General features: G+C 32.9%; 1 protein-coding gene across 1 annotated transcript in view; it reads left to right on the top strand.

Annotated features, from left to right (window-relative positions):
• Positions 1-26,727, top strand: part of LMBRD1 (LMBR1 domain containing 1) — an 88,286-nt gene extending 61,559 nt beyond the window's left edge. The window contains exons 10-16 of the mRNA XM_033103010.1: positions 4,182-4,246; positions 4,741-4,843; positions 5,380-5,484; positions 7,241-7,390; positions 9,118-9,196; positions 25,946-26,037; positions 26,177-26,727. Coding sequence (XP_032958901.1) covers positions 4,182-4,246; positions 4,741-4,843; positions 5,380-5,484; positions 7,241-7,390; positions 9,118-9,196; positions 25,946-26,037; positions 26,177-26,293 — 711 coding nt within the window. The 3' untranslated portion in view covers positions 26,294-26,727. The remainder of the gene's footprint in view (positions 1-4,181; positions 4,247-4,740; positions 4,844-5,379; positions 5,485-7,240; positions 7,391-9,117; positions 9,197-25,945; positions 26,038-26,176) is intronic.
• The last annotated feature ends 1,182 nt before the right edge of the window (positions 26,728-27,909 follow it).

The raw sequence follows: 27,909 nt of genomic DNA, 5'->3' as shown, positions 1-27,909 counted from the left end.
ATGTTTTCACAGCAGCAGCACAGGTTTACATTCCCACCAGTGTTCCGTTTTCTCCAGATCCTTGCCAACACTTATTTTCCATTGTTTTGATAATAGCCAACCTTATGGTTTGTGAAGTGATGTCCCATGATTTTGATTTTCACTTCCCATTTTCACTGATGATTAGTGATGTTGAGCATGTTTTCATTCAATTATTCATCATTTGTACATTTTCTTTAGAGAAATGTTTATTCATTTCCTTTGCCCATTTTAAAATTGTTTGTTTTATTGCTGTTGTAATTTTTTTAATACTCTGAATATTAACCCCTTGTTAGATACATGATTCGCAAATATTTTTCCCATTCTTAGGTTGTCTTTTCATTTTGTTGGTAGTATCCTTTGATGCACAAAAGGTTTTAATTTTGATGAAGTCCAGTTTATCTATTTTTCTGTTGTTGTTGCCTGAGATTTTGGTCATATCCAGAAAATAATACTTATTAGTACAGGCCTATCCAGGGAAAAGCCCAGAGACCAAAAATGTACTTTCTTAAGCAGAGAGCAGGAAAAGACTGAAGGAAGAGGCTAGCCACTCTAGTCTGGTAATTAATAGAGTTTATTAAGGGAAACTTACCTACGAGGCATGTGTTGGGCAGCTACAAAATGAAATGGATCTCTGTGTCCCTTGGCAGTCACCAAAAAATTATTACATAGGGTAAAAGAGGGGACTAGTCACCGGTACTAGTACGTGAACGCTACCAGGTACGGGAAATTACATGCATGACCAGGTTAGGACAACAGCCTGTTACAGGAACCAGCACATAGCGGGAGGACGGGGAGGGGTGCTGATGGATGTCAGAGTGAACATCAATTATGAACAGTCTCTTAATTAGAAGTTTGTCGAAAGCAACCTCCGTTTTGGCCCAGGTCCAGCGCGAGGTCACAGAACAATCTCTCCTCCACATTGCCGAATCCAATGCTATGAAGAATGTTCTTCTAAGACTTTAATAGATTTAGGTCTTTGATATATTTGGAGTTAATTTTTATGAATGGTGAAGGATAAGCGTCAAACTTCATTATTTTGCCTGTGGATGTCCTGTTCTCAGCACCACTTGTTGAAAAGACTGTCCTTTGCTTTCCCCATTGAATGGGCTCAGCGCCCTTGTCAAAAATCATTTGACCATATGTGTAAAGGTTTACTTTTGGGGTCTGTTCCCTTAGTTATAATTCTGAATATATGCCAGTACCAAATTGTTTTGATTACTGTGGTAATGTGGTGAGTTTTGAAATCGGGACCTGTGAGTCATGTAATGATGGATTTTTATGTTTCTGCAAAAACACCATTGGGATTTTGATAGGGATTGCAATGACTCTGTAGATCACTTCCAGTACTATTGTCATTTAACGATATTAAGCTTTCCAGTCCATGAAGATGGGATGCCTTTCCATTTATTTATGTCTTAATTTCTTTAAACAATATTTTGTAGTTATTAGTGTGTGTCATTCGCCTCCTTGTTTAAATTTATTGCTAGATATTTTATTCTTTTTCATGTTATATAAATGTAATTGTTTTCTTAATTTCCTCTTCAGATTACTCATTGTCAGTGTGCACATACTTAAGAAAATGTTTATTTGAATCAGACTCATAATAAAGAACTAGGAAAATTTATGTTTCTGATTGTCTCATTTCACTCCCAACCCCTCATCAAATAAGCAAACTAAACACAACTAAATTTCATGAGGTAAGCAAGCAGTGACATATAATTTTATTACACACTGACAGTGCTTAGTGGTTTTGAAGGTCTACAGACATATTTTAATTTTACTTTACCCATATTTTTGTCATCGTAGAATCCTCTGAAACTGAGTATGAGTTATGTTTAAAGATGTAACAGATTTCCTTCGTCAGTAATATTTAAAGCACATATGGTTTTCGTTTGTTTTAGGACACACTATGTGAAAATGCCTAAAGGCAAAGACTAATTCTTTCTAACTTTAAAGTAGGTTTATTAAATATTTTATTGGAAGTGTAAGTGTGCATTCCAATTTTTCACTTGGTCACTCTTCATTTGAGAGGTACATTTGGGGTTTTAGTGTAGGTGCTTTTTAATTTAAGCTAACATTGATGTGTTTTGGGGTGTTATGTTGGTAGTAATTGAGTATTAGAGTTTCTGAAACTTGCAGGGTCTTTTGTAGATTACCAGTAGCGTTATGGTATGGATACTGAAGTTTATATAAGAGTAAATCCACTCGTAAGTGATCTAAGCCATCTTTACATTAGTATAGCAGTGAAGCTCAGGTACATAGAAAAGCTTGGATTCAGACTTGGAAATCAGTGGCTGATCAATACGTAACCTTCTTTTTTGTGTTTGTGTTTAAGAACAACTTATTTAATACATACTGTTGATTCATCAACGTTGAATTTATGCCCAACGGCAGTATAACTCATGCCTGAACAAAGCTTACCTAACACATGTAGTTTCTCAGTAATCGTGGCGTTGGCTATATGGCCTCTTCAGCCTAGTTGTCCCTTGATCTTAGGGAAGATGTCAGGGGAATAAAGAGCCTACGTCATTGGTAACATGTTTCACCCCTTTTTTATTCTGAAATTTTATTCCTTAAGAGACCCAGTTCCAGTAATTTCTTTTGCTTTTTATCTACTATCTCTAATACAAAGTTTTACAGTAGAAGGAAATGTGTTCCACTTATTACAATGCTTAACATATTTCTCCAAGAAATATTATTTTACATGACAGTTCTTTTCATGCTGCTAATACTCTATTTCAGGAATATTATCAGTTATATAGTCTTTTCTGGGCTGTTATATAATGTTTTATATGCATATATATAATTGACATATATAGTATATACTGGAGGTGCCAAAAATATGTGTACAAATGACTTGTATTCATCTTTTGTTATCGGTATATATTATTACAATTTTAATACAGTTTTTTCCTGTCTTAAAATGTGTATACATTTTTTGGTATCCTCTGTATATTCCATATATGGGTGTATATAATGTATACACACACGTACATATATACACACATCATTACTTCTATGGGAAAATTTAAAAATTCTGTATTTTAACAACATGTTAATATAACCTGATGAATTTCTTGGTTTTGATTTGTGTGTGTACTTTTCAGTTAATTTTGAAGTTTATATGTGAGTGTAACTGAATATAAACCTTTTATTTGACCTAGCCAAGAGCCTCATTTGTTTAGTTACTAATGAAGACTTTTAAATGTTTTCTTTGTTTTGTGTATGTTTTCTCAAATAATCATAATGAAAATTTAGATGACAAATGCCTAAGATGATACGAGGTGTGATAAAAAAATATGGTGAATGTTTAAATTAAAAATATATGTAGATTACAGTAAAAGACACATTGCCTTTAATCCTCCTCAAAATACTCCCCCTTGCTTCGAACACACTTATTCCATTGTTCTTGCCACTTCCTAAAGCAGTTCTGGAAGTCCTCTTTCATTAGTGTCTTTAGTTGTGCTGTCATGGCTTTCTCGATGTCCTGAGTCATTTTGATTTGGAGGAAGAGCCAGAAGTCGCACGGTGCCAGATCTGGTGAGTGAGAACAAACCTTAATGTTTTTACTGACAGAAATTGCCCTATGCTAGAAGCGATGTGTGACATGGAGCATTGTCATGATGGAGGGTGATTTACAGCACACTTGAAAACACGCCTTCTCTCAACCATAGCTCACACCTGCTGACTGTACCAAACAAGTTGAAACTTGTCACACACTGTTACTAAAGTTCAGTGTGTTGCTTCCCGTATTGAAGATTCCTGTCTTTACATTGGATGTCACTTGGCAGCAGCATTCACCATATTTGTTGATCACAACAGAAAGACTCCTCATCTACCTTATTCACCAGATCTGGCACTGTGCGACTTCCGGCTGGCTCTTCCTGAAAGTCAAAATGACCATGAAGGGTAAATGTTTTGAATTGATTAATGGCAATGTGATTTTTACTGTAATAAATTTTTTTGTATTTAAACATTCACCGTATCTTTTGATCACACCTTGTATACTAAATTAAAATATATCTTGGAGGATCATTTTAATTAGATCATTGTCATATACTATTAATAGCATCTCATATTAAACATAATGGTTTTATGCTTTTAATGTCAACTTTTAGAACTATATTTTGATACTTTTTTGTGTTTTGTTTTGCTTTTAGATCATTTGGGGAATATTTTTCATCTTAGTTGCATTGCTATTTGTAATTTCTCTCTTCCTGTCAAAGTAAGTACACTACACACATTTTCTAAAGCACTTACACAATTCCTGTGATGTTATACATTTTCCATGCTGAATTCCATTAGTGTAGCCTATTCATCTTAAGTAGCTCTTTTACTTGAAGTGTTCTACAGCATTAACTCAAAGAATGACTAAAAAGTTCCAATAATAGATACCGCGTTTCCCCAAAAATAAGACCTAACCAGAAAATAACCCCTAGTATGATTTTTCAGGATGACATCCCCTGAACATAAGCCCTAATGTGTCTTTTGGTGCAAAAATTAGTATAAGACCCGGTCTTATTTTAGGGGAAACACAGTAGTATTTCTTTATACTTTATTTATTGAACAATGTCTGTAAGATATTCAAGTGAGGTTTTAATTTGTTATCTGAGGTTTTCTTTGAGTCAGTTCAATTTGCATGCTTACGTTATAAATTAACTGAAAATGTTGTCATATAATATTAAAAAAAAATCACCCTTCATACTTTTTTTGTTATAGTTTGGATAAAGCTCTTCATTCAGCTGGAATCGATTCTGGCTTCATAATATTTGGAGCTAACCTGAGTAATCCCCTGAATATGCTTTTACCTTTACTACAAACAGTAAGTAAAAAGTAATTTTATACTCTAGCAAATTTTCTCACACTCTGTCAAATTATTATGTTGAAAAACCTACTAATACTTGGCAGTATATGCTTGTGCCCTCTGCTGATGGGGCTTTTTATTATATCTAACTTCTACATTGATTTATTGCTTTAAAGATTATTATATTGATATATTGCTGAACTCTTCAATTTGCATCATTTGATTTGGGATAAAACTTAAACTGAACTTTCCCAAGCAATTCCTGTTTCTAATTTTTGATGAAGTTTTTTATTCCATATTTAAATGTAATTTTTAGCTTAATTTGTTATAAGATTTTTCTTAGGATAATGTTACTAAACAATTTGGTAAAAGTTTCGTAATTGTTTTTTGGAAGAGTCTTAGTTTTTGTATTTTCATAGTAGACTGATCTAAATTGGTTGCTATTTAAACATTTGCCAAATATGAATAATGAAATTTTAGTTAATTTTGTTTGACTTCTAGAGCCCTGTTTGTGTATTGAGTTGAATTGAATTTTATCTTTTATTATTTTTCAGGTTTTTCCTCTTGATTATATTCTTATAACTATTATTATTATGTACTTTATTTTCACTTCAATGGCGGGGATTCGAAATATTGGTATATGGTTCTTTTGGATTCGAGTGAGTATATTTTACAGTATTGTTTTTATTTTTTTTCAGTTTATGTGTAATGTTTGTTATTGCAAATTATCTTTGATAATATTGAAGTTATAAATATGTTGATACTAAAAGAGATGGAAAATTAGGTTTTTCACTTCATGTTAACTTAAAAGTGCTTTTGTCTAAAGTAATCGTTATTAAACAGGAGTGAGTGATTTTGTCCACCCTGGATACATATGGCAATATCTGGAGACATTTTCAGTTGCTACGACTAGGGGGTGCCACTGGCACCTAGTGGGTAGAGGTCAGTTTTCTGCTAAACATGCTTCAGTGCACAAGGCAGCCTCCTACAACAAAGACTTATCCAACCAATACTGTCAAGGTTGAGAAACCCTGGTCTAGAAGTTGTATTATTTTCTTAATGTTTGGCTGCATGAAAACACATTGAAGCACAAATGAGTACACTGTAGCTCAAAAGATGGTCTTTCCTACTAGGAGTCAAAAGATCACTTGATATGATTGAAGAAAGGGTTATTTTCTTCTTACACTCAATGTGAGATAAAGTAAGAATTTTAAAATGGAGCTGTATAGGTAGAGATTACTTCCAGCTGTGAGTAAACGAAAACTCATTTAAATAGTGGCTTGAACTAATGAATGACTTTTCACTATGAAAAAAAACCGACAAAACCTAGCATTGCTTTACTAGCTCAAAAATGTCGAGTACAATATCTCTGTAAATCCTTTTGGATTCTCCCTCGTTATTGTAATTTGTCTGCTGCACCTCCAGTTATCCTGTCCATGTTCTACAAGGCAAAAGTGGATAGGAGGAAGGGGTGCCACCTATATCAATCAAGCAAGACTGTCCCAGAAATCCCCAGCAGATTTCAACTTTCCTTTCGAAATTTAATATTTTATCACTGCTAGTCACTAATAGGTTGTAAGGGAAGCTGGGAAATGTGAACTTTTAGGTGATCCTATCACCATCTCATCCAGAATTGGAGTTCTGTTACTCTATATTGTACTACAATCTAGTAATGAAATAGGTAGGTGATATTTTAGTTGCTAAAAGTGTGCTCTGCCATTGAAATGAAGCAAGTCACCTGGTTCATTGTATTTGTTAGCATATGTTTTAGTTTCCCTCTAGTACAGATACATACAAAAATATCTATAGTTAGATTATCATAAATTATTATAATCTAGATTTTATGGCAGAGTATATGAGGATGTCATGACTATTGCATAGAAATTAGTATAAACGTGACGTGTCTGTTCTTGTGCAGTAATATAAAACCACAGATATATTACTAATAATTTGTAGTTTAAACTAATTCCTATAGTCTTTAGATAAAATTAGAAGTAGTTCACAGTTCTTAGCTGTATGAACTTTTAACAGATGTTATTATGTAATAAATTTAGAAGGTTTGTCTGGAAACAGATCATGTGAATACTGATATATGCTCTAGGTCCTGAGTTTTTAATGGATCATTTATAGGATCCTTTGGATATAGATACTTTACCATGATTTTAAAATAAACAAATCTAAATTTAAAAGCTTTGCAGGGAGAAAATAGTCTTTATCATTCTTATAACTATTTGGTATGATTAAGAATTCTTAGTATTTATTTTGAAAAAATCAATACTTAGTATTCATTTTTTGGGGGAAAAAAAAGAGGTTGATTGAACTGTGTTCATTACCCCTAACACATGAGCAGGACTTAGTGCCTCACAAATAAAACATATTGCTGAAATGTTGTTACTGTCTTTTTTTTTCTTCCAGTTATATAAAATCAGAAGAGGTAGAACTAGGCCCCAGGCACTCTTATTTCTCTGTATGATACTTCTGCTCATTGTCCTTCACACTAGCTACATGATTTATAGTCTTGCTCCCCAGTACGTTATGTATGGAAGCCAAAATTACTTAATAGAGGTAAGTGCAAAATTTAAAACTTCATTATTTTAATATTTTAAAGATACTGATATTTAAAAGCAAATTTTAATTTGTGAAGACTGGCATAAGATATTAGCTCATCAGATTAAATTTAATATTGCTAAAACTGGTTTTTCATTCCATTTTTGAGCATATTTATATTTGTTACACACAAGTTCTTTTTTAAAATAACACAATTTCTTTATAATAGTTCCTTAAATGGTTCCTGTGGTGCTGAGCTACTGACCTTTATCTCAGCCCTTTATTAAAACTCATAATACCGTGTTTCCCTGAAAATAAGACCTCGCTGGACAATCAGCTCTAATGAGTCTTTTGGAGCAAAAATTAATATAAGACTCATTCTTATTTTACTATAAGAACGGGTCTTCCATAATATAATACAAGACCGGGTAATATAACATAAATAATATAGTATGAATAATATATAAATAATAATATAATATAATTATATATCATTTTATTAGTATAAATTATTTATATATATTATTAATATAAAATAATACCAGGTCTAATATAATATAATATAGCATAACATAATATAATATAATATAAGACTGGGTCTTATATTAATTTTTGCTCCAAAAGACACATTAGAGCTGATTGTCCTGCTAGGTCTTATTTTCGGGGAAACATGGTGTTTCTTCTAAAGTAATACTTTAAGTAATTTTAATAATATGGCTCCCCAAAAAGTTTTGGTCAGCAAAATATGTCTGCTCATCAGTACTATGAATTCTACAGGAGATACTTTATAAATGTTTTATTTGTGAGTAAGTGGTCTTTCTTTTAACATGATGACTATTTTCTTATCTGTAACTGATTTCTTAATGTTGATCTTTGAAAAGCCAACTGTGGTTCCAACTTGTAATTGGACAGCTAATTTGGGGTTTTTTTTTGACAATTTTTAAATATTTTGACCATATGTGATTCAACCTTTGTTTAGTTTGTTTCCTTTTCCTAAAATACCTTTTGCTCTACTTCCTAACAATTCCAATCAAATCCATGTTTCATGAGCTGTTCAAGCCTTCCTGTAATAGAGTCTTCATTATTAACCTAGTCTGCCCAGATCACTTCTTTTTTATCTGGTACTTGTTCCATTCTTTCTTAACTTTATCATGTAATTAGGAACAAAACTCATCTAACTGTCACATCAAACCCTCAATCAATACTATCCATAACGTTGCTAAGTGTTGAAAAGTTAGTTCACTGAATTCACTGAAAAACGTTGTTATGTGAGTAGAACAAAGATAAGATAAGGCAGGAACAATGATGAAGGTACATGAATCTCCTGGGTTTGGAAAACACTACCAGAATATCACCTGAATCATATTTCTCACTTCTTATACCTTTTTATTCTCTTCTTGCCTCATCCCCTGTGCCTAGTTCACTAGGTCATGCTTATTAACCATTCATTCTATGAGTGAATGAAGGAAGATCATGTTTTTCATGGACAAAAGATAATCTTTTCTTGTTCCACTGTGGAAAAATAAGTCGACTCTTTCTCTGGGAAGAAGCTCTATTGTTCAACACAAGACCTAAAGATTGTTGCAAAACAGCCCTCATGTTAAATTTATCTTAAAATTGACCCTTAGAATATTAGTTAGATATAATTTAGTAGAAAACAGATTATAAAGTTCTTAATGCGATTACTTTTGAATCAAAATATAATTTTTTAATATTTACTTTTTAACCATATTTTCATCTTTCAGAGCAATATAACTTATGATTACCATAAAGGCAATTCAACCCCTTCTGTGCCAAAGAGATGTGATGCAGATGCCCCTGAAGGTAAAGCAACTCTTACTAACTGTTTTAGAATTTATAACTCTATAAGAAAGGAATTATCTTGCATTTTGCTGTGTTAATCATTTAATGCATTTGTTTTAATATGTGGTAGCAAAGGAACTTTTAGCAAGAAGAAATTGATAAGTCCATTCAGTAGAATTTCTTCGTGATATAATTATTTTCATGAGGGAAAGGACCATTATAAATTAGTTACTTATGAAATAACATGAAATAAATGTATCATATTTACTAGTGTAATTAAAAGTCACTCTTAAATGACTTTTTTTTTTCTTGAAAACTTCAAGAGAGTTTTGGAGGAATCTACAATTCTTAGGACCAAGACCAAAAAGTACCTGTGACGTAGAACTACTTTTAATTCATCCAAATCTAGTCAATTTAGTTAATAACAATAATAATGTGAATGATAGTAGTAACTTTTAAAAGCATATAATTGTGTTCCAGGCACTATGCTAAGTGCTTTATGCATATTCTGACAAAAACTCTGTGATCCTGTGCTCTTAACATTTGTGTATTTTTAGAGAATCACTGTTTCCCCTGTTTTCTGGGCATTAAGGTAGTTATTTTCTTAGTATATTATACTATTCTGTCCTGATTAAGGATTCCAGATTCATTCTTTCAAAATTTGCAATTTTTTTCTATTCCTGCCTTCAAAATGCTTTTATTTCAGGGTAAAGTAAATGTCAACTATAGTACATTTCTTCATAAATCATTCATGGGTATCATTATGAAAAAGATAAATTCTGATTTTTTTTTTTTTTAGCAGGGCCAACTATAGAATTTGATGGAGTAACAGGAATAGGTACATAATACAGGGATAGCCCAGAGCAAGAAGTGATTAACTATACCTGGAAAAGGTGATTGTGGAGTGATAGTCAAAAGGAAAGGCTTTAGAAAAGGGATACCACAGCAGTATTTCAAGGTTAAAGAAGAATGTGTCAGGTGTGTGCATCAGTAGAAGGCTGTGCTAGGCAGAGGGACAGAATGCACAAATACAGTGACCTTAAATTATATGGGTATGTGTTCAAGAGAATTTAAGACACTGTTATTGTTTTGGTTTGTTTTAATTATGGGGGTAGGGTTTTGGAGAGAGGAAGGAAATGAGATTGTAGAATTAGGAGTCTGATCACAAAAGGTCTTGGAAAGTAAATAAAAGGCCAATAAAGAGTTTTAAACAGTAAAGTGAAAGTTATGATCTGATTTATTTTCAGAAACTTAATTATAACAGTTATATAGAGAATTGATTTGAGAAATTGAGACCAGAGCAAAGCAGTCAGTTGGGAAGGGTTGCCAGGAGGAGCTATTTACAGTAATCCAAGAGAGATACTGAAAGTCTGAACTAAACAGTGGTCATGAGGGTATGAAATGAAGAAAGAAATATAGGGGGTTAATTTAAAGAATCTTATTGCTTGGATCCAGAGCAGTGTGGCGAGGGAAGTAGAAGATTCTAGAATGGCCCTCCAGTTACTCAGTAATTTGGTAAATTTTGGTATCACCAAGCTGAGGCAAAAATTCAGGCTAACATTAGGGAAAATGTAAGAAATGGTTAGTTGACTTGAGATGTCTCAGGGATTCAGGTGGAGATTTCATAGGTAGTTGGATGTATAAGGACTTCAGAGGGTAGAGAGTAAGAAGAGCGTGGAGACTAGAACTTTGAGGAAAACCATTATCTAAAGGCAAAGCAGATAAAAAAGGTACAGAGGAAAGGACTGAAAAGAATTGAGAGAAATCTTGATGGAAATAACCAGTTGCGTGGAATAAAAAGGAATATAAAGCAGCGGCTGAGTTTACATTAGCCTTCATGTAATTCTTAATGGAGATTGAGAGAGATTCTAAGTCTCAGTTTGCTGTGAATTGTAAGTTTGGGTTATCTGCTGAGAATTGAATGGGCCATAGGACATAAAATTGAAGAAAGTGGCAGAAGGTGAATAGAAGAGGAATCTGACTGCACATAAATTAGTGATACATAAATATGTCAAGGGTCATAGGTGAAGTTATCAATTTGTATTTTTGTAAAATAAATCTGGACAACTGATATGATTCTTTTCCATCAGTGCTTAGATTGTTTGGGGAAGGTGATTGAAGGATTGAGGTAGGATAGAAAGCAAAGGACAAGTTGAGAGGGAGAGAATAAAATGACTGATCACAGAGTCCGGGATGCATAGCGAAGTAGGGAAGAAACTAAAACTGGGAGAAAAGAATAAAATCGAGATGAGATAGGAAAACATATGTGTTAGGGATACCTCTTTTTGCCTGGAGAAATAACAGTAAAATGTTTCTAGTATAAATAAATATGACTAGATTTTTCAATTCTATTTTTTGATGAGTAGATGTTTTACTTTAAAATGTATACATACACACATCACAAATAAGGGTGATAGTTGAAATGCTTTGGCTGTCCTTTTTAGCTAAATGCAAATAGATTGAAAAATTACTGTTGAGTTGATTTATAATTTTTTTTTAAGAAGGCAATGATCCTGAAAATGTAAAATAGATTCTGTTTCTTAAATTTTTATAGTAGTATTGAAACTTTAGAAAACAAAACAAAACAAATAGAAACAAATCAAGATTTGGACTAGTAAACAGGGCTTTAAAATGCCTCTATATTGTTGAACTGAGTGAATTTGTTTATTATAGATCAGTGAGCTTTAGTTAAATGATATACTTGACCATAACTGTTTTATGAATCAGTCTAATCAAATTTATAGTGGTTAAAATGACTCCCTCTGAGCTACTGAATATTGTTCCTTAACGTATTAGTTGACTTATCCTTTGAAATGTTACTTTGCAGTACAAAAACATACCCTTTAGTTTTGTGGATTTCGTTTATTTTCCCCACTTTTTTCTGTTTTCTTGCTAATCTCCAAATGTTAAATTTAATAGTGCATACTTGGAAGAGAATGGTAGAATTATGATCATTGAATTTGGAGTAGCAGGGTAGATTTTTTAAGAGAATATTTAAATAAAATTGATAGCGAAAGATGAAAAAGCAAATTAGGGCATGAGAGTTGACACGTGGGGTGGGGATGGGGTGGAATGTATGGTGATGGATTGGTATGGCAGGGATCATTTAGACACGAAGTAGGAAATCTCAGCGTACAGAGAAAAAAATCAACACTATTATTTGTGACATTTAGGTGGGAACATTTGATGACTAGAGTACATGTTTGTATATGTACCTTATAAGGCATTTGATAGCACCTTTGTTACATGTGTATTGCAAGTAACAGAACTTTGGAGAGTGATTTTTAGATTTAGAAACAAAAATTATAATTTACAGTTTTATATTTAAAATTATTTTTGGAAAATGTTAAAGCAACAATTTCTATATATATGTATGTATGTATATATATATATACACATATATATATATATATATGATAGGTTTTAAGTACATTTTAGTGACTTTATTAAGTAACATTGTTTATATATGAGTGCTATGACATTTATTAAACATAGAAAATATTACTGAAGCTCTAATATTAAGTGTACATAATGTTTAAGATTCAAAAGAAAGTCATTCATCTAAAAATAGTTTAGGTTCTTTGTGTTTAAAATATTAAAGAATAGAATAGTTTAGCATATTTATAAAGAATGCTTCATACTATGCTAATGTTCTCTTAAAATCACAACATTATTTTGACAGGCAATACATAGTTTATATATTCAAAGTGAGTCAACTGAGAATATTAGAAATCAAGTTTTAAATTTATATGGCATTGTAGCAAAAGGACCTTTACATTCCTGGTTTTATATTCTTTAATTGCCACCTGATCTAATTAGCATCAATGCGTAATTTGTGTATTAATGTAAATAAAATAGTTTAATATACTGGATTATTAAAGTACCATAACTACACATAAATATTTGAGTCAAAATAGGAAGAGGGAAGATCAGTATTCTTTAATGGACAAACACGATAGATGTTGTACTGGGATAGTATTAGAGTACAGGGACAGATTTTGTGAAAAGAGAGAAAATGTCAGAGGAAACACATATACAGTCCGTACATTCAAAAAGCATACAGCCTAATGGAGTTGGATATCAAAATAAATAGTTGTAATACAAGGAAAAGTAAATAGCAAACAATGTTGAAATTATAAACAAAATGTGGTGGGAAGGCAAAAAGGGATAATGATTTATTCTGCCCAGGGGGTAGTGTAACATTTCAGCTGGGCCAAAAGCATAAGGTAAATCTAAACAAACAAACAAACAAAACTGGAGGATATTCCAAGCAGAGAAGAAACCTGCATCAGTAAGACATAAAAATATTTGACATTTTATAGTAACAGTAAATTGTGGCAGGAGCAATCACATCCACAAGAAACTGTAACCACAGACTAGCTTTTCGCAGATTTGCCTTCCAAATACACATAACCAGAGTGAATTTGTTTCATTGGGATTTCAGACTGGTAGTGCTGTAGGCACATGGCCCAAGTAAATATAAAAAATCCTCAGTAGAGGAATGTACCTTACTTCTAGGCTTCAAATTCCCACAAAGGAGCATAAAGACATCAGAGTCAAATATTCAAGCACACAAGGAAACAAAGCACCATGAAAGAGAGCTAGCAGAAATAGCGACATCAGAAAGAGACTTGCAAAGACCTGATATAGGAATTATCAGCATGGATTTTAGAACAGCTAACTAAGGTAAAAAGAATATGACCAGATCAATATTGACAAGGAACAACAAAATACTAAAGAATGAATGAACGAAATTCTAGCAGATTTGTAAATAAACCAAACACAATACTTAGAAATGAACATAGAATAATTGAAATTAACCTCAGTTTAGGAAACTACAGATTAAAGCCACAATGACATCTCTCCACAGATTATTCGTTGTAAGAGGAAAGGTAGTATGTATCTTAGCTACATATCAGGGAAACAAGGCAACATCTGCACCACGTGAACAAAATTAACATCAGTGAACAAAATTAACATCATTGAGGGGCAGTGCACCGGGTGCCTCAAGATACTACACCCTGAGAAAAATATATAACATGAATCAAATCATGAATTAATATCAGACAAATCCAAATTGACAATTGACAAACGGTTAAAGTAACTGCCTTGTATACTTCAAAAATGTCAATGTCGGGGCGGCCAGTCAGCTCAGTTGGTTAGAGTGCGATGCTCTTAACAAGGTTGCCGGTTCAATTCCCACTTGGGCCACAGTGAGCTGCACCCTCCACAACTAGATTGAAACTACTTGACTTGGAGCTGATGAGTCCTGGTAAAAACACACTTAAAAAAAAAAAATGTCAATGTCATAAAAGACAAAAGGGCTGAGGAACTGTTATAGATTAAAAATATAAAGAGACTAATATCCAAATGGAATACATGATCCTGGATTGGATCCTGTACTGGAGGATAAAAGTACTATAAAGAATATACTGCGATGAATGACAAAGTTGGAATATGGACTGTGGATTAAATTTTTTAAAATGTATTATCAATATTAAAATTCCTGCATTTAAATTCCAGTTATGTAAGAGCAATGTTAAGAGGTTAAGTCATATACTATGTGGTTCAGAAGACATAAATGTGTATGTATATATTGAGAGAATGTTAAAAGAGAAAAAAAACAAAACACATGAGAAGCATTGGATACCACCAAATGGCTACTATTTGGCTAATGGCTACCCTTAAAAACGGACAGTACGAAGTACAGGCCAAGATATGGAACTACTAAAGATAACCATTTCTAATTATCATTTGCGGGGTATTATACATTGTATGATTTGCATAATTATACGTTATTTATATACTTTAAAAATTTACATGTACATATGTTCTTTTTCCCCAAGCTCTGTACCTTTAAATTTATATCCACAGTGGTTTAACATGATATATTTTGCCCTACAAAATGACAACATATTTTGAACATAAAAATTAGTGAATACAATGCTATTTCTTAATTCCCTAAGCAATTTGGATTAAAAGGTATAACTTTTTATGAAAGGGTGTTAATCTTATTTTTAATCTTAAATCTGCTACAAAATAATTCATCTCATGTTTTCCCTTCACTTCTGGTATAAATATCTAGCGTCAGATAAATCTTGATTTAATTATAGACATATTCAATCATGTAAAACGAGTCATTCTTTGACTAGATTTACAGAATCTGTTCCTTTTGAGACCCTATGCAGGACACTTTATATCCACAAAGAATATATTTAAAACTTTTCAGAATTCAAGCCTCTTTAAAGCACACAGTACTTTAAAACTTGCTGAAGAATTTATTTTATATTTTTAAATAAAGAACCCACCAATTTAAATGCAAAGATGGAATTTTATATTTGGTGATATAATCCAACTTTCTTAAACAATTGATGATTTTTCTATAAATTTTTCACCTGTTTTTAATAATAGATCACTTTGTACATTTTCTCAGGTGAAACTTTTGCTTTGAAAGCTATGAGCTGAAACAGGCAGATTTTCTGATCAGAGTAGTTTCTTGTGATGGTGTCAGCAGCCTTGCCTTTTAACAGTTTGTAATAGGCTCTCTAAAGTCTAAACCGTTCCCAAAGGCTGATCAATACATTTTAGAAGTGTTTTAATCCCATAAAATGTGGAGAACTGACACCAACATAATGCTGCTAATGTTCAACAATTCTAGATGTAGACATCCCCTGTCCCTATGTTAAGTAAACTGAGAACAAACAAAAATTACCTACTTATGTGAGGAAATATTTACTCCTGACTATGAAACAACTGAAATAGCTTACTTATCAGGATTACTTGCTCAAGACTTCTCATTTCATTGTCCATCAATCCAAAACTTGTATCATAAATTAAGCCCAATTGTAACCAGTTTCTCACCTTGCAAGATCTTGATTAAAGTGATCCAGCCCACCCCAACCCCATAAACCTTGTAAATATGCCATCTTTTCCCTTTTTGTTCTTTCTTACTGTGGTGAGTCTAATAAACTTACCTTTCTAGGTCATTGAGGTTTCCTAGTGGTGTTTTGGATAATTGACAGTTGACAGTAAATAAGCCTAACCATGCTGAATAAGGGGGATTTAATAATTTAATCAAGAAATTCAGAATCTTAAATTTCTGTTCTTATTTTATATATATATATATATATATACACACACACATATATATGTATATAATCCCATAAAATGTGGAGAACTGACATTTTAACAGTTTGTAATAGGCTATTACCTTAGTTACATGTATATATGTGTATATATATATACACACACATATGTATATATATAAACATACATACACACATATATGTATATATATATATGTGTATATATATACATATGTATATATATACACATCATATGATGGTAGGTGAAAGAGTGTAATATCTCATTTTTTATGCCTTTGTGCATAAACAGTCTGAAAGTCTGGCTGTATCAGGGAAATGAAATTTGGAGTAAAGACAAGTATAAATATTTACTCTTTTGTTGTTAATAAATAGCTTTTATTGCATAATTAAATTTTAAAAAATACTGGTAAGCCTTTTTAAGGATGAAAACAATGAGAGACAAGATAATAGCATGCATCTTCCAAGGAGATACTGATTTTAGAGAGGACTTTTTTCCTTCTAGTTTGTTGAAAAGTGGGAGTGGAGGATAGTTACCGAGACTGAAAATATTTGAATTCTTAAATCCTTGGTATCATTTTTCCTAGAATATGGACTGTTTGTTTCTACTTGAAATTCTGAGGTTCCAGGAAATTTTATTTAGAAGTGTAGGGAACTAAGCAATATTGCTCAAGCACTTACATTATCACTAACAATGAATTCAGGGTTTTTGTTTTTTTTTTAACCTTCCCACCCATACTTTGACCTGTAAGGAAAAAAAAATGTGTTTTGTAGGAGCAGCCTACTTCTGTTTAAAACCAGTGTTTTATTGCAGTAGTTGACACTTGATGTTTGATTTATACAGTTATAAATAAAATGTTTGTTTTAATGAAATCCAACTTTAATAGGCTGAAAATTAAGTTGGTCAAGGGATTTAATTAGAAACTAAGCCTGAAGGGATGAGGTTAAAAAGGGACAATGATGCTTTGTGATGACAGTATTTGTTGATGTCTCTTGTGGTACTATATGCCCAAGTGGATGGTCCATAAATATAATTTGAAAGGAAAATGGTACTAGACTCATACTGTGTTTGTTTAAAAGACAGGCTTGAAGATGGACTACCATTTTAACACCTCCTACCCCATATTAAATGAAGCTAATAATTTTAGGTTTCTGGAATTTTGTAATAAGAAGATCCAGTTCTGAAGAATATACATCATTTTTTCCCCCTCAAACTCAAGCACATGGAGCAGTGGCCTTTAAAAAATACTGTATGGTCTTTTGGTTTTATAGTCTGCAAATTTGGTGGTGGGGATGGGAAAGTTAAAGATAGTTAGATTTAGTCTATAAGATGAAGATAAATCAACTGCATTAGATTGTGATAATTTTATTTAGAAAGTTACCCTGTTTGAGTAATACAACAGTAAGTAATGGCTGCATTGACAGTGCTTGAATTGTAATAGCCATTTAAAAGATACTGACATACATTTTTAGTAATACTGAGAATCACAGCCCTTAGAATCTTGCAATTCGAAGATAAACTTAATAAATGTCTTAATTTCCAGTAATCCACATGATCATTTAATTTTACTTACCTATTATTTCTGTGCCTTCTCATTTAACAAATGTTTTTTGATGTCTCCTATTTGTCAGGCACTATTCTAGGTACTAGTGATACAGCAGCGAACAAAACCGTCCAATATTCCATTCCCCATGGAGTTTACATAGTAGAAGGAGAAAGATAAGTATGTCAGTTAGTAAGTGTTGTGGAAAAAAAACAAAGTGCCGAAGGAAGGTAAATGTTGCCCAGAAGGAGGGATAGTTTGAAATTTTAAGGAGAGTAGAAAGGACATTCTTACTGAGAAGCTGACATTTGAGCAAAATGACCTTAAGGAATTCAGGAGGGAAGGCAGAGACCTGTGGGAAAGCATTCCAGATCCAAGTAACAGCAAGTGCGGAGTGGGAGTCTGCTGGAGGAGGTAGAGGAATAGTAAACAGTCAAGTTTAAGGACTTCAGCTTTTACTTTCAGATTGCAAGCATCTGGAAGATCCTGAGCAGAATCACGTGATTTGACTTAATGTTCTCAGGGGATCACTTTGACTACTATGTTACGTAGAGACCAGGGGTTGGCACACTTTTTCTGAAAGGACCAGATAATAAATATTTTATTTTTTTGTGGGGTATGCAGTCGTCTCTCACACTGTTCCATCCTGCTATTGCCACACAAAAGCTGCAATAGCCAACACATTATAGACGGCTGTGGCCTTGTTCCAGTATAACTTACAAAAGCAATTGATGGGTTCAGTTTACCCTTTTGGGTTATAGCTTGACAACCCCTGAGAGAGACCGTAATAAACCAGGGGCAAAGGCAAGTTGACAGGAGGCTTTTGCAGTAATCCTGGGGAGAGCTTATAGTAGTGGTGGAAGTGGCAAGAGGTGGTCAGATTCTGGATATAGTTTGAAGGTCGAACCAAAGGATGTACTGAGGAGTCTAGAATAGAGAATGAGAGAGAAAGGAGTCAGGGGTGATGCCTATCTATGTTTTAGAGTTTTGATTAGAAAATGTTCCTTAATTTTTTATATTCTACTTTTTTATCTAGACTAATTGTCTTTAAAATCTATTTGTAGCTATTAAGGTTTTATATAGTGTATGTAATTTTTTTTTTTTTTTTTACTTTGAGCCTGTTTTTTTTGTTCTTGGTATTCCTTCATAAATTGAGAACTAATAAGATAACCTAATAACTTCTCAGTCCCACCATTGGTCCTTGCACATTTTCTCAGTAAATTCCCCTTATGGCATGTGTGTCATAATGTGGTATGTAGGGTTAGGACTTTACCTCATGGTCAAGGATGAAAGCAAAATAGCCTGTTAGCTATCTGTGGGTAGCTCTGAGACTCATCAGTCCTGTGAAAATAATATATAGAGCCTTGCCTTATTTTGGTAATGTGTTTAGAAAAGGGTTTAAAATGTGTAATTCTTGGGGAGGACAGCACAAACTATTAGATAAGGACTTTGGACTATATTTACTGACTTCACTCTTTCTTATATTATTAACTACTGTTCAAAGCACAGATATCTTCATTCACTCTTTCTCGACACCTAATCAGCTAAGGGATGCGGAGTCTGTTGTCATAATGACGCCCACACCTCATCTGAATTACGTCTCACATGAATTGGTGTATCTTCTACCTAGTGCTCCACTCTTAATCCACACTACATAGTGATATTCAATTAATTGGTCTGAAGGTTATCAAACTGTTGCATGCATCAGAATCACTTGGAAGGCTTGTTAAACAGATTGCAGAATTTTTGATTCAGTGGATCTGAAGTATGACTCTGGAATTTTCTGATGGTTGTCGTCTGGGAGGCTCACCATGGAAAACCATGGTTCTAAAGTACTCTGATAATGGCATTCCTCCAACAGAAACCTGAAGTGACCCCGCACCATCATCTGATTAATTCCGTCTAGGATTGGAGGATTACTGCTATTTAACCCATCCTACACATTTATAGCTTTTTTTTCATACACATTCTGAACATGGCTATCTTTTCCACCTTTGCTTTACAACTATTTGTTCTTGAAATGGCACAGCATTTCTACCCCATTCCTCCTATTTTCATCAGTCAGAATCCTGACCATCCTACTAAGTTTATTTCAAACCCGACCCTCTTTTGAACCTTCAAACATATATACAGTCTCTTTTTTCCTTTGAATTCCCATAGCATTTATACTTCTTATTTTACCTTACTCTGTTTTAATTTATAGTCATTTATATATCTTTATCCTACTCTTTTATAGGGATATAAGCTCGTTGAGTGTAAAAAAATACATATAAGTCTGTTTATCTGTCTCCCTCAAATAACATTTGTAAAATTAAACCATGTTTTGTTTTGTTTTTTAATTTGTTCTTTTTTTTCTTTCTCCTTTTGAAAAACTTATTAAGGTAACATAAGCTATTAATATACCTAATATTTTGTAGCGTCTTGCTCACTTTATTTGTGGGATGAAGCCCATTTTAATTACTTTTAAGTACCTACTGGCTTCTTTTTCTTATTTGGATCGATTGCTTTCTAATTCTGCTGCTCAGCTATAATGTTATAATTTCTCTTCGTTGGGTTTCTTATGCATTGTAAACCATATCTTCTTCACTCTTGATTTCTTCCACCAAGCCCCTAGTTTTACTAGAGTAAAAAAAAAAAACAAAAACAAAGGAATGCTTGCATGAAATACATATCTGAAAAGTCCTCTTTTATCTGTAACGTATTTTGTTCTCACAATTGATACAGTTGGTGAGTAGTTTGATTGTTCTTAGATTCTACATAAGAAATAATTTCCTTTAGAACTGTAACGGTATTGCATCATCTGTCTTCCATTTTTAACTGTTGAGAAATCTAATGCCAGTCTGTATCTGCTTTTGAAGCTAACTTATAGTTTTCTCTTTTCTCCATTTTCCCTTTGGGAAGCCGTTGTTCACTAGAAACATGTTATGAGGACAGTTATCTTTGTAACTCCTTTTTAACAGTTTTATGTAATACAAATGTAATTAGGAGCATTCTTTCTTAAAGGAGCAATACATATTTTAGCACCTTTGAGACACCTTGAATTTACTTAAGTGTAATCAGAGCTCAACACAAATTATACTGGTTCTTAAAAATAGTCACTGTAAAACTCATTCTTCAGTGCAGAAAAATCTGGCAAGTGCCATATTTATTGGCCTCATACAGTTGGGGAATTCATAAAATATAATAAAACAATTTCCATGGTTTTTGATGTTCACCAATTCGTTACCCAGCTCCCCCACTGAGATTTAACAAAACATCAATTTAACTGTATACCATTTGTTAAATTTTAAGATAAATATATAACTTTGGTTTTTATGACACATTTTAATTTTTTTCTGCCCTCCGTTTTCTTACTTGGATGTATGTATGTTGCTAGTTGCTTAAGCTTTTATGTGTATATATTTCATATGCTATAAATCCATCTGACAGTAAAACAATGATTAACTGAGATTTTACTTCTAAACACCTGTCAGATCCAATCTTCCTTTATATCTTGACAGCTCATGTTTTCACTTGGATTGTCTCCTGACTTGGTGAATCTCTTTCTGCTCTCAATTCCCACTGCCAATCTAAACTCAACTCATGTAATTTCCTTTCTTAAAACCATTTAGTAAATAATTTCTAATTATGTCACAATAAAGTCCAAGTTCTTTAGCCTGTATACAATTAAGATTTATATGTCTATTATAAATATTCAGTAGTAGCAAGACTCTAATCAGAAAGCAGAGTTAGCATAATCATGAAAAACCATGAGAAATGCAGTGGTATTGCAAATAGTCCAATCTTCTGCCAGTTTGTCACTAATCAAACAAAATATTTGCTTTAAACTTCATCCGCCATGGTACATGCGTTTTCTCAAATGCCCTCTCTGGTATATGCATATGCAATATAAGGATTCCTTTTATAAATAAAGCACAAATATGTAGTGTGATTCTAAATTGATTTCAAGTGAAGATATAACATGATGATGACTTAATTGTGGCTTAAATCAATACTGTGTTATTTTTTAAAAAATATATTTAAAATAGAAGGTGCTATTTATCATATCAATAACCAAAATTATCTTAGTGGCAGTCATTGTACATCAACCATGACATACAAGTAGTCTAAAATGAAAAAGGAAATACATAAAATTTATCAGGTATATTTATAAAGGCTGCTATTACACGAAAAACAATGGTCTAATTGCACTTACCATTATTTATCTACTTAGATGGAAAGAGAGGAGGAAGGGTGAGAGCAGGATTCAAAAGTCTTTGATTTTATTCATGTACTCCAGATGCCCTTTGTAAGCTCTTAAAATTTATATCTTTTTTGTATGGCCACCTTGTCATCAGAAAAGAAAATTTGTATGAGTCCCTATTTTTGGTTTTTCATTGTTAACATTACTTTTTAGTTTAATTGGAGCTTTTATATGTCCTTTTGAGGAGCAGCAATCAGAAGCCTCCTGAACAGTTGTGATTTTAAAACACAATCCCTAAATGAAACATCCAGCAACTTAAATTTACTTTGAAGGTCAAACCAAGTTTAAAATGCTTATTTATAATTTTTATGCTAACTGTAGAAAAATATCTATAGATCTCATGGATACGTGTGATTCAGGTGAGCACCTGGAAGATGGCAGATGGTGAGGAGAAGATCCCCCCTCCATGTATTCAGTGTGTAATTATCACTGGAATATAAAAATATGCATGGGGCTTGTGAACCAAAATTCTTCTGTGGACATGTGCCACTTTATATAAATAGATGTATATATAAAGATAACTATAAAGGGCTGTTACTTACTCACTGGGTGTGTGGATTTGTGGTCTAGTGTCATTTTTCAACAACAGAGCCAAACACTAACAATAATTTTACCTTTTTATCTTATTTTAGAAGGCTTGTATCAAATCTGCAACCTTTGAAAATGGTAAACATATAAAACAGTGTGATAGGAAAAATATTTAAGATATGTTTTGTGTGTCAGGCAAAAGAATCAGTGGGTATAAGCCAATTTAAAATGTCACTGAGTGGTTTATTAGACCTCTGGGGAAGATGATTTGATTTTACATGCTTCTACTAGCTCAGCCTCTGTCTTGTAATCCCTGTTCTGGCCCTGAAATTGCTAATTCAGCCAAGTTCTGACTCCCAAAATATCTTTAAGTATGGAAATGAGTAATAAAACTTTTTATTTTTAAAGTTTAGAGCATTGAGAAGTTTGAATGACTTTCAGATAGATTTATATTTGTATAGTGTATCTCATGTAATACTAAAGCCATGGAAAATGCTGTTCTTGTTTTTAAAATAATTGTGAACAGGCATTTTAGCATAAGTCCAAGCCTGCCCATCTCTTCATTTTTGAACATTCACATTGGTTATTTTTATTTAAAGGTATATAACTATCAGGTGCCTTGTTACTAAATTATATACTTTTGAATTTCACCAAATCCATTTATATCCATTTTAACTATAGAGACAGAAAAATAATGAACAGAGCAGTCATGATGCTAATGCCTAACCATTTATTTTCCATACTACTATTTATTGGACATATACTTCTAAAAATCTTAAGATTAGTTGCTTTTCTTGCTACCGTTTGAGCAGCTCTTGAGAACTGTATATTTTTTTATCATTGGTTCAGTTATACCTTGAAAATGGAAAAAGAAAATTAATAACTGTCACTTTGCATGGGGATTTTGATTTACAGTCAGCCCTCCATATTCATGGGTTTTACATCTACAGATTCAACAACCGTGGATCGAAAATATTTGAGAAAAGAAAAAATTCCAGAAAGTTCTAAAAAGCAAAGCTTGAACTTGCCAGGCAGTGAGCACTACACTGAATCCATGCCAATGCAGTGATATATAGGCATACCCTGCTGTAACCTATATGCGAATGTAGGTGATATGCAAATATTGTGCCATTTTTTTATAACAGATTTGAGCATCCCAGATTTTGGTATCAAAGGGGTCCTGGAACCAATCCTCCATGTTTACTGTACTTCAGTAACGACTGAAGTTCAGGACGACTGTACTTCATTTAGTCTTTAGAACGACCCTGTAAGGAAATAATGATAATATCCTTATTTTATAATAATAGAGTTTCAACAGTTCCAATTTGCCCATTCACATGGCAGACAAGTAGTCAAATGATATTTGATACCAAGTCTGTCAAAGACCAGAGTCTGCGCTCTTCATTTACTGTTGTGGACATTTTAATTATGCTTTAATTTTCAAAACACATTCATGTGACTTGTTTTGACATTCTTGAAATCTTGACAGATTTTAGTCAAAAGAAATTAGAAAATATATTATTTAGCAATATGATTTTAAAATAAAATACCTTTTTTTAAAAATTTGGTTTACTTCAACAATCATTGGATATGAATGCCAGGTGCTCTGATAGGTTCTTTGGAATACTCAGGCCAATCTAACTGGAAAAATGACACATTGAATATATTACTATGAAGAAAGTTCTAAAATAGAGGTGAGAATAAAATGTTGTGGGAGCAGAGTAAAGGACTAATGAATTTCCTGTCTAGGAGTCTCCTGTGCTAGGCTGAACTCCCAGTGCCTAGTGTAAAGCTATAATCTGGGGTGCTAATAACTACAGGACAGAAGGGAAGCATTTGGTCAGCCGGTGCTGCTTGGAGCCTTCTTGATTTTGCTTAGGGAGCTTTGAATATTCCTTGTAGACTTCTCTGTTGAGAAAGAGAACAAAGAATATAGATCAGCATTAGATCTATATTCTCTGTGCTCCTTGGTTATGACTAGAAGAGGTTTCTTCTCTACTAACTGCATGGTTTCCTGCCAGGAAAAGAGACTGGTTTGTACAGTTTGGTATTGAGCATTAGAAGTCAATGTTGAAGTACAGTGAAGGGGTAAGAGTAGATAAGATTTAGATTACGTAAATATTTACATAACATACCTAAAGCTTTATATAACAGGTCTTATATTTGGATAACATAAAACCTAATCCCACGTTTCAGAAAACCATGTGACATAATTTTAGATCCCTGGTGTAATAAACTGTACTACAAAATTTCCAGCTCCATTTTATGTTTTAAGAGAAAATAACACTTATTTATTGAAGCTGCAAGAGAGTTCATAAAATTAGAAATCAAGCGTGCATTTTCTTAATCAGTAATAGGATGTGATATGGGTCTCCTAATTGAGTGTAGAATTTTTTGCCACTATCCATTTTGGATAAAAATATGCAGAAATCATAATCGTTTGTAATTAATAGACTGAAAATAAGTTGCTTTGTAAGATACTGATTTTCTTCTGTAATGAATAAAGACCCTTTGAAATGTGTGAGGTTGGAATCCTATATTAGCTGCAGCATATATAATTTTTCAATCAAATTATATTGTGCTGCCCAGACCTTTCTGAATGGTTTTAATAAGCAAGTATGTCCTTAGACATCATTTACAAGATATATGTCAAGATATAAAGAGGACTTTGTAACCTAATAGAAATAATGTACTTCGGATGAAACTAGTATGGGGTCTGACACAAATATCAAAGAACCAGCCTGCTACATTTTTTTGGAAGGAGAAAAATACATGATTTATTTTTAATTCAAGCTGCAATGCTACCTCAAGTTCAAATAGTAAGCATATCAATAAATAATGATATTTATATTTTTAAGAAGCAGCAGCCATCTTTTCAAAAGCATTGTTACAAAGATAAAAAAGCTCAGAAACCTTCTCAACTTTGAGCTGTCCTGAGAATTGGATTCTTAGGAAAATGCAGCTTAATATTAGCCACATCTGATTACTTTGGGTCTTTTTAGTGTTCATCTGCAAAACTTGATCTGTTCTAAAACATGTCTGGCACTCCTGGTTAAAATGCTCTTCTAGTTTAAATAAATTGAACTAGTCAGTATAAATTTTTTTATACTTAAGAGTCACGATTAAATTGGTGGCATTCATTTTTAAAAATATGTCATATTAGTTGGTGATCTAAACTATAGTTAAGTGATTGAAAGAGTGGCCTTTGAAGACAGAGCTTGATTTCAGTCCTAATTTCTAACACTTACTGACTGACTTTGGTCATTAGTTTTGATAACTTTTTAGGTATAGAGTTAATAGTCCATTTCAAGAGAGAAATTATCTCACAATAGTTTTTTCTTTGCTTTAATAGATCAGTGTACCGTTACCCGGACATACCTATTTCTTCACAAGTTCTGGTTCTTTAGTGCTGCGTACTATTTTGGTAACTGGGCCTTTCTTGTGGTAAGTATGTAAATCCCAGGGGTGATTTGACCCTTCTTGGTCTGTTTTTTATCACAGAAATGCCACTGGATTTTAAATTCATTGCTTTCTGAAAGATTTTAGATTTGAGAAATAACATATAGATTATTTAAATTTACAGGTATTCTTGATTGGATTAATTGTATCCTGTTGTAAAGGGAAGAAATCAGTCATTGAAGGAATCGATGAAGATGATTCAGACATAAGTGATGATGAGCCCTCTGTCTATTCCATTTGACAGCCTTCTGCCTTAAAGGTTTTATAAAGCTCACTGAAATATCTCATGCATTTTTAAAGTGTTAAACTACATTAGGATGAATGGAGTAGCTTTCATCAAAAATGGGAGCATGACTATTAAAAATATATTTTTTATGTTTTCTGAAGTAACATTATTGTATCACAGATTAATATTTAAAATTGCTGTAATACTATGTAAATATAAAACTACCGGCTTTGTGAGAGAATGTTTGTGGAAAATTTTCTTCTCTAGTGTATATTAGTGTTGAATTGATTAAAAATCTTCCAGAATTAATATTTCATTTTGTCACTTTTTAAAAACATAAGTCACTTGTATCTGTGCCTTTGGATCTCTAGAGTAATGTGGAATTGTACAGTGTCTATATCTGATTGCATAAAAATAACATTCTCAATAAAGCTGATGAATAAATGTTACTCCCCTATACAACTTATTTTCTGTTGTCCACATTAAATCATTAGTGCCATTCAAATAGATTTCATGGACGGATTTCAAGCTACCGTGGCATTTCAAGATGTGTTATATTATTCAGATATTAATCTATATCTGAATATGGATATCTTACTACCTCTATAGTACTTAAGGCATATATGTAATTATAGGTAGCTAACCTCAAAATTTGTATTCCACCATAAATAGGAGTATTGTCAAGGATAATTAATCTTGAAAAAAATCAGGTTAAGGTATATGCCATCATATATTGGCTTTACAGATTTTTTGTATTCTAAAGATTTAGAATTTGCAAAAGGTACAAGGAAAGCTGTATAGTATCAACAGGATAGTGAGAAATATCACAAATGATATCCTAGTTTACTAACTAACATAAGAATTTAGACCTCGTAAAAAGCACATGTCGTGACCCTTGAAATAAAATATCATTAAGTTTTTGAAAAAGACTTAGGAATTGACAACCGTGTCCCACTTCGTTCTTCTCTCCCTTAATTTGTGTGCCACATTGCTCTGTTCTGCCTCTGTGTCTGTCTACATATACCTTCACAACCTTCAATGTTGGCTTCTCCGTGTGCCCTTTACTGTTATTTACCAAGATTACCTTCCCTTCTGTTTTGTTCTAAGTTTTCTTTCTGGACAATCTTATATACCCTTGGTTCTCATCTATATTATTCTTTCCTAAGTTCCAAACTTTGATTTACCTATTAACTAGAAATTACTACTTCAATTACCAACATGCTGAAAATTTAACTTCTCATTTTTCTGGGCATACTAGGCCTCCTGTATTTGTTTTTCGACAAATGGCACCAGCACATACTGGATTGCCTATACCGAAAATCAAACAGACCTCCTTATGTCCTGTGTATACCTGACTCATCCACCGGTCAGGTCAGGTTGATTTCTATTTCTGAACTATCCTTCCGTTTGTCCCCTCTTCTCCATTCTTACTGCCACTCACTTTGTTATGGACCAAATGGTGTCCCCCAGAATTCTTATGTTGATGTCCAAACTCCCCAGTAATGGAGAATATGACTACATTTGAGATAGGGCTGTTAAAGAGTTAAGGTAATATGAGGCGATCAGGTGGGGCCTGATACGACTGGTACCCTCATATGAAGAGAAAGAGACATCAGAGAACAGACCATGTG

The sequence above is a fragment of the Rhinolophus ferrumequinum genome, chromosome 3, assembly GCF_004115265.2.
Source record: "Rhinolophus ferrumequinum isolate MPI-CBG mRhiFer1 chromosome 3, mRhiFer1_v1.p, whole genome shotgun sequence".
Taxonomy (NCBI): domain Eukaryota; kingdom Metazoa; phylum Chordata; class Mammalia; order Chiroptera; family Rhinolophidae; genus Rhinolophus; species Rhinolophus ferrumequinum.
The sequence above is the reverse complement of the archived record's forward strand: the minus strand, read 5'-3'. Positions and strand labels throughout refer to the sequence as shown.